The 16234-nt window shown below is 39.3% G+C and overlaps 1 protein-coding gene across 4 annotated transcripts; it reads left to right on the top strand.

The window, feature by feature from the left end:
* Positions 1 to 2743: 2743 nt before the first annotated feature.
* tnfsf10l3 (tumor necrosis factor (ligand) superfamily, member 10 like 3) lies at positions 2744 to 15632 on the top strand. 4 transcript variants are annotated; one of them, XM_072661287.1, is made up of 5 exons: positions 2744 to 3081; positions 7922 to 8071; positions 10713 to 10770; positions 11867 to 11959; positions 13183 to 15632. In XM_072661287.1, the coding sequence occupies exons 1-5, from the start codon at positions 2803 to 2805 to the stop codon at positions 13638 to 13640; spliced, it is 1038 nt and encodes a 345-aa protein (XP_072517388.1). In that variant the 5' UTR covers positions 2744 to 2802; the 3' UTR covers positions 13641 to 15632. The 4 variants fall into 4 exon arrangements, with proteins under 4 accessions (XP_072517388.1, XP_072517387.1, XP_072517390.1 ...); XM_072661286.1 differs by having other exon boundaries at positions 13180 to 15631; XM_072661289.1 differs by having other exon boundaries at positions 10734 to 10770; positions 13183 to 15631.
* Positions 15633 to 16234: the final 602 nt, after the last annotated feature.

The following is a 16234-nucleotide window of genomic DNA, read 5'->3' on the forward strand; positions in this document are numbered from 1 at the left end:
GTTAGGTTCATTTCTAGCTTAAAAGTAGATTTAAAGAATTCGCCATATACACTGTTCACCCTGCTGCGCAGCACAGCTGCCAATTGAAGGCCCCATACATCCTGCCTTTGATGCACATCTGTCATGTGAACTAGCATGGAGCATAAATACACATAAGGATGCAGCTGTTATATATGTTTAGGCCTTGGGGGGTCCAGAGACCGTGACAGACAGGTCAGGCTGGGTAAGGTCAGAGCTAAAGAACATGGACCGAGCACACAAAGAGATGTGTAGAGGTTTTATGATTAATGTGAAGGAAAACTGCAACAAAAAAGCAAATGCAAAATCATGTGTAGTGTATGGTGTTTTACAAAGTCTCCTTTGTTGACATGGAGTCTAAATCTTATTAAAACATTCCCACTGGATTAGTAGAAACAGACTGTCTGCCCTTTTGAACCTACATGATTGTTAAGGGTGCTCTTCATGGCTGGTACAAAGCCTTGTACATAGCCACCCAAGCACAAGCTATGTTCACATTACCAGGCTGAAGTGCCTCACATCTGATTGTTTGCCTTGATGTGACACAGAGATGATTTCTTCTTCAATCTTTTCAAATCAGATTTGAGTCACTTTTATGTGTTGTCTTACATCGGATACATATTCGGATTTCATGCGTCTTTTTGCCTGTACGCATGCACTTAGTGCTGTTGGTGACAGTTGCCAAAGCTTGCCGGTCATCGTGGAGGAACATTCAGGCAGTTACCAGTCACACAAGACCAGGCTCCGATTTCTTTGAATGACAAAAATCAAAACTGAAGATCAAATTACCATTTAAAAAACATTATTTTAAATCACTGATAAAATCTGACCAAAACCTCATGAATAGTGTTGTACATTCTCAGCTGCTTCTGGCCTGTCCCAGGCAGCTATAGCCTGACTATGGGCGTGTGTTAGGAATCAGGCTTATCTGACATAATGCATCTGTCTTCCATTTAAAATTGAAAGTGATAGCAGTAGCATTAAGAGTCTTGCCCATGGTGTGGTGTGGCATGGTGCCTGTTTTGGGCATCAAACCCCAGCATGGAAGGTGGTTTTGTTAGCTGCTATGCTGCACCTACCACTGACATTTATAACCTCAGGTGGTTTTATGATACAGAGAAACGTAACTACCGCAGAGTCTACATTTCAACAATGCAGTTTCATGTTTCTCACATACGAAGTGAGTTCAGTTGTAGAAACAGAAAAAAATAGAGTACTCTCATTAACTTACTGCATAACTTGTATATTGACCTCTCAGTCCAGTTCTGTTTATCATTACAGCCAGAAATAGATCCTTCTGCGATGCAGATAGTCACTATTATAAGAACTATTGTAACATTTTGAGAGAGTTTGTTTCTTTGACGATCATCCTTAATTAACATCTAAATGTGTTTGTTGGGTCATGAGAACTATAAAAATGCAATGCATGGGCTTATTTCCATTGATTTGTGTTTTCCAAGTAAGAGCACATGAGAAAAACACAGTCTCCTCGTTTTGTTAAATATTGTTGTTACAGATAAGCAGACCATTACTCTGATGGTCTTATTTGAGGGGCGGTCTGCTGTGGTCAGACACTGGAACAGCCTGGAGCTCAGGACCATTCTGTGGGTAATGTAATCTGTGTAATGGAATGACAACATTAAACTATACCTAGAAACACACAGCAAAAACACCCCCTGCTAATATTAAAGATAATAAAAAAATGATTATGAGAATTTTGGTTTGGTGTTTATTAGTTGGACTGAAAAGAAAACAGTCACTGTAAATGTTTGAGAAGAAAAGAAAATGTCTTCTCTAACATGTTACAACTATTTTGGCAAACCTGCACAAATCATCCCCAAAAACACAACAACAGCAGTTCCAAATAATTTCTTACAATCTCAAATGAGGTGAAAAACCCCCCACATAGGACAGGTTACAACCATTCCTCCATGCAAAATACCCAGACGCTCCTTGGTCCTTGCTTGTTGACTCCCCTTTTGTGCCCCCCTCCTCGATTTACAACAGAATTTAAATGAACCATGAAAGCTTGCTTCTGTGGTTAGGGAAACATCCATCAAACTTTGCATTCTAACAAGATTCCCAGGGCTTCTGAATGAAAAACCGCCACTCAGCATTGCACAGATCCACCACCATGCTTTATTAATAAATAATAGATTCCTTTTCATTTGCTTAAACATTCTTTAGAATTTGCCACAAAAAGCTATATTTTGCTCATCCGACCATAGAACCTCTATGAGCTCTTGGAACTGCTATTTAAGCTCACTCCAGTTGCTGACATTTATTGCTCGACTACAGTAAAGGCCTTTGTCTGGCAAGCCTCTCCATTCATTTGTTGGCATTGAGGCGACACATTATTGTAGTTTTGTAGACTTAGAGAAGTTTTTTTTTGTCTTTAACCTCATTCTTTGCTGTCTATGGGGTCTGGGCATTAATTTCTTTTCTTTTCTTGAATATTTGAACCTCACTGAAAAGTTTTCCAGTGTAAGATCAAATTCTGCTTATCTTCAGCAAAATTAGAGGGCACTGTAAAGGGTAAACATGGATGAAAATGTGATTAAGTATATGTTTGATGGACTATTTGATAGTACTAGTGTATTCCTGAACTTGCTTTACCTCCCTGCAGCTAGGATAAGCATCTCGCTCCATAGGAACGCCTTCTCAGCCGGCTGCTTTTAACCAGCGCAGCTCTGGATATCCGCTTTAGAAGAGCTCAGCCATCCGTACTCAGCCATGCTCTTCCAGACTGGAGGTAGCTGACTTCACCCCCATCGCGTTTAACGAATGGGCAGACTGATGGACATGGAGGTGGCTATTCCCCCACCACCCTCTACTGAACGTGAGGAGCAGTCATTCGAAAGGAATGCGCTGGCATCCGAGGAAAGCTCCCATTATTTAAGATCAGTGAGCAGCGAGTCGAGCTCGTTTATCATGGTTCAGCCTAAAAACCGTCTGGAAGCGCCGTCCAAGCTGTGGATAACCATAGTTATTACAGTCATGATTGTTCTCCAAGTTGCTTCGACCACCGGACTCCTCATTTATCTGAACATGTCCATGGCTCAAGTAAGTTCTTTTGAAACCTCTTTGTAATACAGATAATATTTGAGTATTTGACAGTATTTCTAGGTAAAGTAGTCCGCTTCGTAATGTTGTCCAGTGAAGTTCGCTAGCCACCCATGACCTTTAGTAACTGCGGTATTTTCATGTGAACAGAAGCGCTGCGGCTGCTTGAGCAGCGATAACAGCAGGACCTATTTCACGGCACATTATTTTCTCGGAACGCACCGCCGAAGGACTCGCATTTTCTCTGTAACCTGTTTTACACACACACACACACACACACACACACTTTTCCCTGATACTCACTAAGCCAAAGAGTCTCTGTTCACAATGCACTAAAACACACTACAACTACGAACTGCCTACAGGACCTCGACGTCCGCAGATTAAGGGAAGTTAAGGAAAGGGCGGATTGATACTTAGCTAACCACCGATACTTAGATTATTTATTTATTTAGAGAATCGGAAATCACATGAAATGTCAATAGCAAGATTTTTTTAAATAGCAGGTTTTTACATTTGATCTAAATATATGTATAAACCAGATATATACTTATTTTAATTTTAATTGAATGTTGAAAAAGTAAAATACATTATTGTGAAAGATAGGAACTACTTTTCTGTCAACCCTCTACCCATGCTCCTCATAGCCCTGCTCATACGGGATTAAATAAAGGCCATATGGGGTCTAGGGTAATCCTTTCTTTCATGGTTTCATGGTTCACGTTTTATTTAGTCTCTTTGTGGAAAGCCTAAAAAAATAAAAATACAGACAGAATTACCTGCAGCTTTCACTGAACCCAGCAGCACTCTGCCTATTGTTATTGGGATATTAACCTTGGTACCAGACTTGGGTATCACCCAACACTAAAGTGTACACAGTGAGCAAAACCTTATATGGCTGTTAGAAGAATTTGAATGGAACTCTATTTGCACTTGTTTTTGCATGTGGAACAATAATGATTTCAGTAAAACTGAATATTAATGTTACTGTGTTTAAATCTGTATGGATTATTACTGTAATCCATAGTATTAATTATTTTGTAACCCTGAAGCACCACCTGCTTATTTGATACATCACTTCTGTATATTTACTTTAATAAGTGCTCAGTAACTTCCATGCGAAATCTTAATCAGTCTTTTTTTAAGCAAGGCTGCTTACTGCTGTCAGATTTAAGTGGTGCGCTAATTGCAATCATTTTTTCTGTGTTTTTGGGAGCTCATGCTCTGAGGCTTGGCTGCAGCGACATTAAGAGTTTGGACAGCTGTGTACGCAATGCATAAGAGTCATGAAAATAACCTGACCTTGCCAAAATAAAAAAAAACACAAGGCTTAGTTTTTTGTAGTCAGAAACTACACTGCCGAGACTACAACTGACCCGCAAAAATCTTTACTCCCACAGAGATGTGCAAATGAAAACTAGGGCTGTCAAATAGCTAAAATAATTCATCACATCGCATTATATAGTTTATCATTATTAATCAAATGTAGGCATTTACCCCCAAAAAGGTTTTCTTTCTATTTATATCTTGACAATTTATAATAAGACAAAATGTGCTTCATCAGAATGTATTTATTACTTTTATTTTGCAGGGCATCAGCATATGATAATTTGTGAGGAGACTGTTAGGAGGGAGAACTTTGCGCTGTAGTTCGGGAGGCTTCTGCTTTGTGGTAGAAAGCCAGACCTCTCTCTGATAAGAGCTAGAAGTGAGAGATATGACAGAGTTAAAGGGAGGAGATGGGGTGGTGAAAACTTAGCCATGGACACATGAACAAGGAAGAGATGGAATTCATAGGATGTTAGATTGGGAAGAGGAGAGGCTTCAGGCATTTGAACAAAAGGGCTACAGTCAGAATTTCAGTCATAGAACACACAGCATTCGAGGAGCCAGACTTCAGCCTGCACTGCTACACAGTTGCTGTTACGTAGATATACCTGTGTTAGCTTTACAGAGCGACCTACATTTGAGTCATGTTATACAAATGGGTGAGTGTTAGAAGTCTTGCCCAAGGACTGTTGGTGTAGTATGATGTGTTTGTCTGCCATGAGGAGGGCAGAGCTGTTCCCTACTAGACTACATCAACTGCATTTTCTTTAAAAATATATTTAATATTTATTTGTAGAGAGTTAATATATATATATATATATATATATATATATATATATATACATATATATATACATATACATAATAATAATATATATTTACATTAAAAAATTTTTTTTACTTAGAACAATAATAATTTCAGTACAACTAAAAGCTATTCTTGGATAGTAGCTTTGTCCTTTTATACTGATTAGCCATAACATTAATACCACCTAATGCTGTGTAGGTGTCCCCTCGTGCCCCAAACTGCTCTGACCTGCCATAAGATATAGTCATTATTAACTTTTCCAGTAATTTCTGCTGGAGTAGCTTTTCTATTGGATCAGACCAGACCTTAATGAGCCTTGGGCACCAGTGACCATGGTTGTTCTTTCTTTGACCAATTTTGGTAGGTACTGACCACTGCATACCGGAACACCCCACAAGACCAAGGCCTGATGTTTTGGAGATGTTCTGACCCAGTCGTCTAGACATCACAACTCTGCCTTTGTCAAAGTACCTCAGATTCTTACACTTGTCAGTTTTTCCTGCTTCCAACGCATGAACTTCACGAACTGACTGTTTACTTGCTGCCTAATGTATCTTACCTCTTGACAGGTGCCTTTGTAACCAGATAATCAGTGTTATTCAGCTCATAGCAAGTCGGTGGTTTAATGTTATGGCTGATTGGTGTATTTGGGCCACTTGTGCTTGCATCTGCTGAGGAAATATCAATGTGATGTCAATGTGCACATAATATTATTAACTACATGACTACAGTAGTAACCATAGCCATTTCTTCTGAATAAGTGCATTGGTAGGTGTGTGTTTGTGTGTGTTTCAATCTCTTTGTTTAATTGCAATCTAAGGAAGTGTGTTTTTTCTTAAGCATGAACTTAAACATGTGAAAGATTTCCTGCTGGTTGCTGAATCCTACACTAAGGATCCAGATGTTTCTTGTCCGGGTTGCACTACCCACATGTTTAGAGAATGGGACAACTGCTTGGGGGTTTAAAGAACAAAGGGAGACATTGATGTTAGCCAGTGCCTTTTCTACCACTCAGTTATGAGCATTACATATAAAACTATAGAAAACAGCTGAACATGAAACATACCTTTACTGTATGAGCCCCAGATGGAGAAAGGAATTAAACACCGCCAACCATGATTACCATACTGGGTCAAACACTGAACAGGAAATTTTCAAATGCTCCTCACATGCCTGAGGAGATCCTAATAGACTCAATGTTAAAGTGAGTTTTATTTGTATGAAACATATTTTTTTTTATCATTTTTCATTCTGTTGGTCATTATTAAATGTGAACACGATTCAAATCAACAAAAAATGATTTTTTTTTGCTTGACAGTGACGAGATACTGCCTACATCTGTTTAGTTCTACCCATTCACACTGAAGTTATAAGGGGTGTTTCGAATAATGAGACACATGACAGGCTAACCAATTAAAATAGAGGTCATTTACATATCAGTCTTAAAGGCACCATAACAAACCATGTTACATTACCAGGCTGAAGTGACTCAAATCAGATTTTTGCCTTAATGTGACCCAGATCTGATTTTTTTTGGACTATGTGGACATGTCAAATCCAATCTTTTCAAATCAGATTTGAGTCCCTTTCAAATGTGGTCTTAGATCAGAAACTTATTCGGATCATGGGTATGAATGTGAATGATCAGATATGATTTCATGTGACTTTTTCCCCTGCAATCATGTTTTTTTTTACATCATGTCATTTGTAATCAGTACTGTAATCTGTCCAGCACTGCATTTGGTGTTTACTGCAAAATGAGGAAACCTTTAATGACCTTTTTTTAATTTAGATAGAAAATAAATAACATTGTGTAACAATTACCAACACTAGCCTTTTAGCCTAATGTGTGGATATTTTAGAGTGACTCTTTAATGAAAGATTTAAACTTAGAGCCTGTCTGTAAATATTATTGGATACATTTATTAGCATATTAGCTTTCTGCTTGCTAACCAAGTCTTGCTCCAGTGAGGGCAGCATATAGTGATCATAGTGTAGAGTTAATCATAACCCCATTCATTTTGCAGCACAGACTGTGGTACAAGAAAAGTTCAAAGACCAGTTTTGATAAATTACATCACAGCACTATTTTTGTGTAAAACGGAAATGAGCATTAATTAAATCTGGAGTTCTTAATGACAGTATAAATGTAATCATGCTTCTGGATCTTTTTGTTTGCTTAATAATATTATTCATCAAATCTAGCTGTGTATTATTAAACATAGAAAAAATATATATGATGGTCACCAAACTTGAAACTTAAAAAATCTGTCTGACTTTAAGATTAAAGAAGCTGAAGGCTTTAGCAGAATGGAAAACACAAAGGTGTGTTTTCAAACTCCCTTGCCCGCCAGTCATCCATGCTCAGGACCAGGGGTGCAACTTTGGTTTTGACGGCACGATGGAGTATTTCATTGAATCGCAACATGTTTATAAAAAATCTGGCACTGTTGTTGTTCCTATTTTTCATTCGGACAATTCTGGAATCAGTATAGTGGTGGAGGTAGGATTGCTCCGCATACTCTTCTGCTCACGTTTTCTAAAATGGTGCCTCCACATGGACTCCAAACTGCTTTCAATTTCAGCAGAATCACACTGTCACTGGATATCTTATGCAATTTCAGGGAAAACCCTTTTAGGGAAATGATAAAAAAAAAATGCACTCAACCCCCTTGTTTTTTTTCTTTTCTGGCTGACGGACAGGCCCGGAGTGAGGGCGTTTCTGAGGAACTTCGGTGTCTGGGGCTGTTGAATGCTCTGGAAAAAGAGCAGGAGGTGCCTGATGGCCTTGTCCAGCTATTTGGTGAGCCGTGCATCAAACTGGCGGAGGGAATTAAGGCATATATCTCCAAGGTAAGTGTGAATACCTTCTGAGTTTTGTAATGAGTGGTCATGTTTCTTTTTCCAAAGATCTAGGGTTGCATTCATATGCCATGATGCTTTGTTGTAAACCAGAAAGGCTTACAAGACTAGCTGAAAAGTTTTGGTATAGTTTTGGAACCCTAAGGAACAGTCTGTTGAAATGGGCACTTGCTAATCTGAGCCATGTACCACCTCCAGAAAACATCAAGCAAAGCCATTTCAGTGCCACATTTGTATTATTATATAAATTTGAAATCCTGACATATGAAGTGGCTCCTTTGTAAAAGATTCACTTGAGGAAATCTACTAAATTGAATTCATTCGGACTCCAGCTATGACTCAGACCACATATGCCAAAGAAAATCATTGTGTGAGAAATGTAAATGAGAAATGATTTGAGAAACATGCAAAATAAACCAAGAATCATCTGCTTCTAATCAGTGAGGTTTGATGCCTAACTCCAAAAATGCATTGCCCAATGATGTCAGATTAGACCTGCCATTGCTGAAGCCAGTGTTCAATCTGGGTCTGCTTTTATGTCTCATGAAGTGGGTGTGCCTGTGAAAGTGGGAGGGTTGTTGAGAAGCTTCACAGACCTCAAAAATGTGATGGAAATCATTACAACAACAGCTATCCTTTATTGACACAGGCGGTATCTCTCTGGACTCTGGCCTTGCCAATGTATTCAGATTCACAGCAAGAAAGTATTTCTTGTATGCAGGATAATTTAATCAGCTCCTATTTTTTCTTTTCACCTCTTACTAAAGGGCTTATATCAAACTTTCCCTCATTTTCTTCAGTTATGGTTTGTACCATACATTCTTTTTTAGAGAGATTAGAGCCTTGCTGAAGGGCACCTCTGCTGTGAATGTTGAGGGACTGTTTCAAACAGTCCAAGGGATTGAACTGGCAGCCCTCCAGTCCCAAGCCCAGTTCTTTGACCTTTTGGCCGCAACTGTCCCCAATATGTTTCAAAATGTATCATTCCCAGGTCTATTCAGTCCACATATACTATAAATTAGACTGCAAATAGCTGTGTTTGTGTGGTGCAACCCTCTTAAATCCATCAGAAGATTGTGAGTTTAATCCCTGGTGATGCCACAGCCATCTATTGATCGTTTTGAATTGACCGTTTTTATGATGTCAAGAATGCTGACACGTTTACATGTCTGCTTATTTAACTTACAGCAGTTCGCTATGCATTGAAATTATAAGGAGGGTTTCAACTTGGACTATATTTGAATTAACCAGATTACAGGGCAGGCCGTCTAAACAGAGATTTTTTCCATGCAATCATTTGACTGCATACATTGAAAAATGTAGGATGTTAGCGTTAAGTGTTGCATATTGCCACCTGCTAGCTAGGTCTTATATCACTTATATCACTAGCAACTTGAGAGGCTGACGGCTAACACATGCTTCCAAAGCAACAAGCGTATCAAGCAGATCCAGCTTTTACTTGACACTTATGATCTGAAAGTAAGAGCCTTACTTTGTGATGCTAATATTATATAAGTGAAGATTTATGATATTTAGTCCAAGGTCAATCCAAACCTTAGACTAAATTGCAGGAATAATGGCAATGGAATTTTTCAATTACCATTGAAGTCTTTTTAGGATAGGCTTAGGTTTCTAAATATCCCAGAATCAGGTTAGTATTTTCCAGACACCCCGCTAAGTGGTTAGCATTGGTCAGTGGTTTCAAATTCTCTTGTGTTCTCTGGAGTGATGGATCACCATTAAAAAAACAAAAACTTTAGGATGAGACAGAGTGGTTTTTGTGATCCATAACACATCATCCAACATCAATATCGGACCTCACCAGCGCTCTTGTGGCTGAGTGCAGTCAAACAGCATCCTCACAGCATTGTTCTCATATCTATTATAAAGCGTTCTCAGTAGATCCTATTCTTGATTTCTTAAAACTGGTGTCTACACACTTTGGGACAAAATACAAAATATAGTGAACCGAAAGCATTGGTTTATGTTCAGAGTAGCATAACAGAACAAAAGACACATCCTTGGCAGTGTGGCTTATATGCTTCATTTACCCACACAATAGCAGTTTGGTTTGGCCTGCTACACTTGGTAAAGAGTGGAGTCAGCTTTTCTGGAGATCAAAAAAATCAAGCAAAGTAGAACCCCTACTTCTCTGAGCTATCGACTCCATCCTTCTTGATGTTTTTGTTTCCACTTTAAGTTTTCCACAGCCTGTTTGACATCTCTCGAGCTGCTCTGGAAAATCTTCTGGTAAATTTGATACGTGAGCACTTTGATTCCACAAGAGAAAGTCGATCACATATGATGTCAGCATTTCTTTGTGTTGTTGGCAGGAATGTGGATGGAATCTCAGTGTCTTCTACTTTCTCTGTGGCTTTGTCCAGAGGATAAATGTGTCCTAAATGACGTTATTGGCACAAAAGCTCTGAGAGCCTTCTGGCAGTACTCCATTTAGCCAGCATGGCTCATCTGGCCTCTGGCAGAAAGAAGCTGTAGAGTAATTTCCTGCTCACAACTTTAACACCCCCGTGCATTGTTTAATAAGCAGAGACGTCTGAACTGTAGGCCTGGTGATCAGCTAAATGAATGATGTAGACACTGTTGTCTTTGTTGTTGTTACAAACCTGAGTAGCATTTCTTCTTTTTCATTCAGGTAACAGAAAACATCATCTCTCAGCACGTCTTTCAAGGTAACGCTATACCCGTGTAACCCAAATAATTGCTTTTACATCACCCGAAGATAAGCTTTCCCTTTCTCTCTCTAGTTTTCCTTCCCTTCCCCCAACACACACGCACACATCTTCCCTTGGAAGTCACGTTTTTGCCAGTAATAACAAAGGCGTGGTAATTTGATATTTATTTCTCATGTGTAGCTCTTTGAAAATGGGAGAAATATTGTTGAAATATTGACATACTGTCAGTACTGTCATATCAGTACTACATTTCCATTTTTGTGTTGGACATTTCTAGAATTATTTTACTATTACTAATAAAAAAGTCAGACAATATATTTTTTGATAGTATAACAAAAACCATAGTGATAAATTCTTCTAACTTCTAAAGGTCAAGCAGTTTAGAGATTGCTCTGGGGTGCAGGGACATTTAATGAGCTCTAGCTTTCTATTTTGTCTTCTTTTCTTTTTAGATGTTTTAATGATGTCATGAAAATATCAACAAAATTAGCATTTGTCCACCCAGTCTTGTATTTTCCACATCAGTAGACCTGAGTGGAAAATACAAGAAATGGGTAGCATATGGGCCTTTGGAAAAAAGGTCATGTTGGATCCTAAAAGGATGAATGCGTTCTGAACAAAGCTCTGGAAGCGTCATTACACAAATCCATTTAGCCAGCATGCCTTTTTTGGCATCTTTTGATGGAAGGTTACTGTATTTTGTACACAAAACATTTTTTTTCTACATGCAGCTTGAATCTATCGATACAGAATGTATATTAACTTTATATCATCACTGTCAAGCAAAAACCTTGAATCTCTAAAATGGAAACTTATTTTAATTATTTTCATTGAAAGTCAGTGTAAAAGATTTCATTCCCAGTCATTTTGGAGCATTTCTATTTATCCATTCATTATTACATTCTAACATAAGGTAAAGAACAAATACCAAATTTGAACTATGTAAGTGAAAAACTGCTAAGTTTGCTTTAACAGCGAATGTGTACCTCATGTAAGATTTAATTGTATGAAATTAACATGGAATTACATATAGCATCGACCATGAAATGGAACTCATTTAACTCCACTATGTTTGGACTTTTGTTTTTTACAGAAAGACAAACAGCCCCACCACAGACAACATTTCTCACTGGTGGGAATCCACGCCCCTCTGCTCACCTTACCCTCCGAGACAGTGGACCACAAAGTATGTAATTGTGTGTGTGTGTGTTTGTGAGTCTGGGGGTGGGGGAACTTGTGTAAGCTTAAATACCATTGTAACACTGCCATTGTAACAGTGTCAGCATTGTTTGCACTGTTTACTTAACAGATCTCGTGAGGGACCGCACTTGAGAAATGTTTGCTTGAGTACTGTGAGGTCTCAGACAGTGGTTTAGAAATTGTTAGCAAAGAAAAGCTGTTGAGTTTATGTACACTGACTCATTCAAGGGTTGAGGTTTAACCCCTTTAACAGCCTCTGACCCATTGGTGGTCCAAAAAAGTATTTAAACAATCTTCTATTACCAAAGAATAGCCCCACTAGTTTGTACAGAAGTTTCTGTAGTTACTGAGTAATGCAGTAGTGTGTAATAAGCCTTTCTGCATAAAAAGGGGTTAAAACCCTAATTGGAGCAAAAGCTATGCTCATGTACTGAATGTGATTGTATGAGTCATCACATGGTAAGTTACCACAGACAGCGCTTTGGGTACATTTCCTTGTACTAGGAAAAAAATGGAAGCCTCTTTAGTTATAGTGGAAGCCACTGGGCAGATGCTGAATTATGTGAATTTACATTTGAAATATGCTGCTATATGAGGTGAGCTTGAAACTACAACCAATACACTTATCCAACTCTAGAACATTAGAGTAATTGTGTTAATAACAGGGCAATTTAAACATTGAAATTAGCAGAATTTTCAAAAATATAAAAAAGCCCTGTGTAACCTATCCCAGAGGTCAGCAACCCTGTTCCTGTAGAGCTCCCTTCCTTCAGACTTTAGCTCCAACTCTAATCAACCCTACAGCCTTTAGAAGTTTTTGACTAGCAGAATAAGCTTACATTTTTTCACAAGAAAAAATGTGAAATTTGGACTGAAAGTAAAACCTGCAGTAAAGTAGGTCTCCAGGAGTGTTGGCTTCCAGAATTAGCTTGAATTGAATTTAAGCCATTCATTTCTCTACAAGCCCAAACCATGGTTGATCCAGCACTGTAGTTAACAGTTGGAGAGATGTAATAAATCTCATTGCTCATTCTTTCACTCCAAACTAAAATATTACACTAATCTTGTTCAAAATGTTGAAGATTGATTCGTCTTTAACTTTATACCTTTTGGAAATCTGTTCATTGTCTTCTGGAGTACCCAAACCTTTGCATGACACTGTATTAAATTTTTTTCTGGAATCTGAACCCTTCTCCTAATTTTCAGCAGGCCCAACATCCTTAACCCCTCAGGCAGACCTGCACCAATCCTGCCGTCACCCTGTGCGCTCCTGGGGCAACCAGAGCTTTGGCTCCCACCTGCACAACATGACCGTGTCCAACGGCCGCCTGCGCATCCCCAAGGCTGGCCGCTACTACCTGTACGCTCAGGTCTACTTCCGCTATCTCACCCTGTCCAGCAGCGATCGGCAGTCCAGTTCCGAGAGCCACCAGGTGGTCCAGTGTGTGTACAAGAAGACAGCGTATGCACGCCCCATTCAGCTGCTCAAGGGAGTCGGCACCAAGTGCTGGGCGCCAGACAGTGAGAACGCGCTGCACTCCATCTATCAGGGCGGTCTGTTTGAGCTGCGGGCGGGTGACGAAATCTTTGTCTCTGTCTCCTCTCCCTCAGCCGTGCATGCGGAAGACTCGTCAAGTTACTTTGGAGCCTTCTGCTTTGACCTGTGACCTCCAAAGCGGTGGGCGGCGGCTTTTTTTTTTTTTTTTTTTTTTGTTTGGGCCAGAGACAAACGGGTCTTTCTGACCCAGATGAGGACTGTGAGAAAAAAGAAAAGCGAGAGGATTTAGGAAGTCATCCATGGCTTCCTGTTTATTCATAAGCCTCCATGGAGCGAGCGTGAATGACTCAAAGGCACAGACGATTATCAAAACCAGTCGGAGGAGAGAAATGTGCGGTTGTGGTTAAACGTGGTGCCATGAGTGGAACGCCGAGCTGCGTTTCTGCCATGGCGGAGTGGGGAGTGTTTGTGTATACTCTGAATTCTTAACCTTTATTTATATACAGAAGACCTTTTGAGCAATTGCTGCTCTTTCTGAAGGCCACAATGACTACAGAAACCCCTTATCCAACAGCATGACAGCTGAAGTGAGGTTTCCCCTCATAAAATGTGTGGTGGGACCTCAAATACAGATCTCTCTGTCACAGAGGACCTGGAGCTCATGGGAAAGCAGCAAAGGAATTCAGTGAACTCTGCATGTATTAGTGCAGATGTGAAGACCGCTGCCAGATGCATGGAAAAAATTTACTTGTCCGGATGGATAGACACGCTAGGGACTTGTGCTCACAGCTGTTTGTCTTTTTTTCTGTGATGGAGACCCCAAATGTCCAAAGGGGGAAAAAATGTGCCTAATTTAATGATACACTGAATTTACTTAATTCTAATTTGTTCCACATGAATCAAACACATTGCATCAGCTCAGCGTTGCCTTTAAACATACCGATTTCTGACGGTATTCATGTTTGTACACGTTTGAATGAAGTCATTTCAGTGCACGCACATGGCAGTCGTTTCTCCTGCATTGTTGTTACTTATGGACACTGTGGGCACTCAGTGGGAATATCAGAGCAAGCACTGTGTTTGGTTGTAGCCAAAGACTGGAACAACTAGGGATGTCTTGATTAAGGCTTTTTCCAAGAGCATTTCCATGATAGTTTAGTTTATAACCAGGCGTAATTCAGGAGTAAAGACGGGATGGGAGTAACGATATATCTTACCAAATGAATATAATGGAAAAGAAGGTCCTTGTTGTTGCACAACTACAACCAAACTGGGTGGACAAAAACGGCAGAAAACAGAACACACATTTTTTCAGGAAGAATGAGAGTTTAATCATCTTCTGACATATTAACTAACAAACTCTTTTACTGCTGTTCTGTGTGCTGTTTGGTTGCTGATCAGATTTACGTCAAGGTTCTGAGCTAACTCTAAACTAGCTTACCTCTTCCCCACACTTTCCATTCCACCTTAAATGATTTTTTTGTTCTGTGTTGAAATGTACACATGGCAACTGAGGCACTATTTGAGGAGAAATGGAAAATTAGAATTAGAAGCCAGCCTTAGCTTAAAATAATCAGCTAAAATAAAGGTCCTTTTTGTTTTGCTCACGAAATAATATCTTGGGTGGTTTTGGGGAAAACCATTAGAAGTTCATATGCAGCAGCTGAGGATCATGATCGTGACCAGATGGCACTCAGCTACTGCAAACCTAAAGATCGTAAGTGGATCGGTAACCTTAAAAGCCGATAACCAAACTATTAAAAATGCCTGGATCACTGGATCGGATCGGAACACCACCGGAAACAACTGTGCCATTTTATAATAAGTGCCATTTATTCCTTTTCAACCATTACCACTCAGTTCAGTTTTAATTGAAATGTTAATAATATTAATATATGTATTGTGAATTGTTTCTTGCAGAAAATAAAGGACATTTCTGTGCCATTACTGTCTAGCTTTAAAACCTTAGCTAGTAACTGCATCACCATGGCCTTGAGGCTACAGTTAGGCCTTGCTGTAATGTGAACCATCATTGGAAGCCCTGCGTCACTCTGTACTTACATCAAAAACCCCCTGACAGAAATTCACATTGAATCACCCATAATTTTATCCAGAATTCACATGATTAAACTATGGAGAAGACCCCTTGCGGGGTCTGTGTGAGAGAGTGAAGTGAGGCCATGGGAAACGTGTCTATACTGGGTTTGAGTCAGAATACCACTGAGATGTTTCTGCAGTAATGCACTGCCAGACATTCTGTTTTGGCACAAAGCCAGCAACATATTTCTGCCCACAAAAAGAGGAAATATTAAGGATTTGCCTTTTGCTTTATGTTCGCTAACTTATTTAGGGTATTATGGGTGATAATAATCAGAACTTTTTTTTGTTTTGGCTAAAATATTGCTGTAACAGTATAAATGATAATTACGTTGAATACATCATTAAATTACTCAGTTACAGACATCAAGACATCATCTTCTCTCAGGACGGACATCGAGATATTGCAGTCAGCCTTTGTTTCCAAGGTAATGACATTCACAAGCATTACCTTTTAAAAAATCCTTATGGAAAGGATAGGCTGCTTCGGTGCTAGGGTATATTATTTTAAAGTATGAATATGTATAAATAAATGAGCTTTTGTCTTAAGTTATTATAGAATCACACATTGATTTTTCCCTTTTATTCCCTAATTTACCCATCCATTTGCAGCTCCCTCTAGCACTAGCTATGCTTTCGACACCAGCTAGTGCCTGCCACCACGTC

The sequence above is a fragment of the Salminus brasiliensis genome, chromosome 18, assembly GCF_030463535.1.
Source record: "Salminus brasiliensis chromosome 18, fSalBra1.hap2, whole genome shotgun sequence".
Taxonomy (NCBI): Eukaryota; Metazoa; Chordata; class Actinopteri; order Characiformes; family Bryconidae; genus Salminus; species Salminus brasiliensis.

Bases quoted from the DNA above. Each gene is read 5' to 3' on its own strand.
- tnfsf10l3 (XM_072661286.1), top strand. From the start codon at position 2,803: ATGGGCAGACTGATGGACATGGAGGTGGCTATTCCCCCACCACCCTCT. The intron at 8,072-10,712 runs GTAAGTGTGAAT...AAACCTGAGTAG, and splicing joins TTAAGGCATATATCTCCAAG to CATTTCTTCTTTTTCATTCA. The intron at 11,960-13,179 runs GTATGTAATTGT...CCTAATTTTCAG, and splicing joins CCGAGACAGTGGACCACAAA to CAGGCCCAACATCCTTAACC.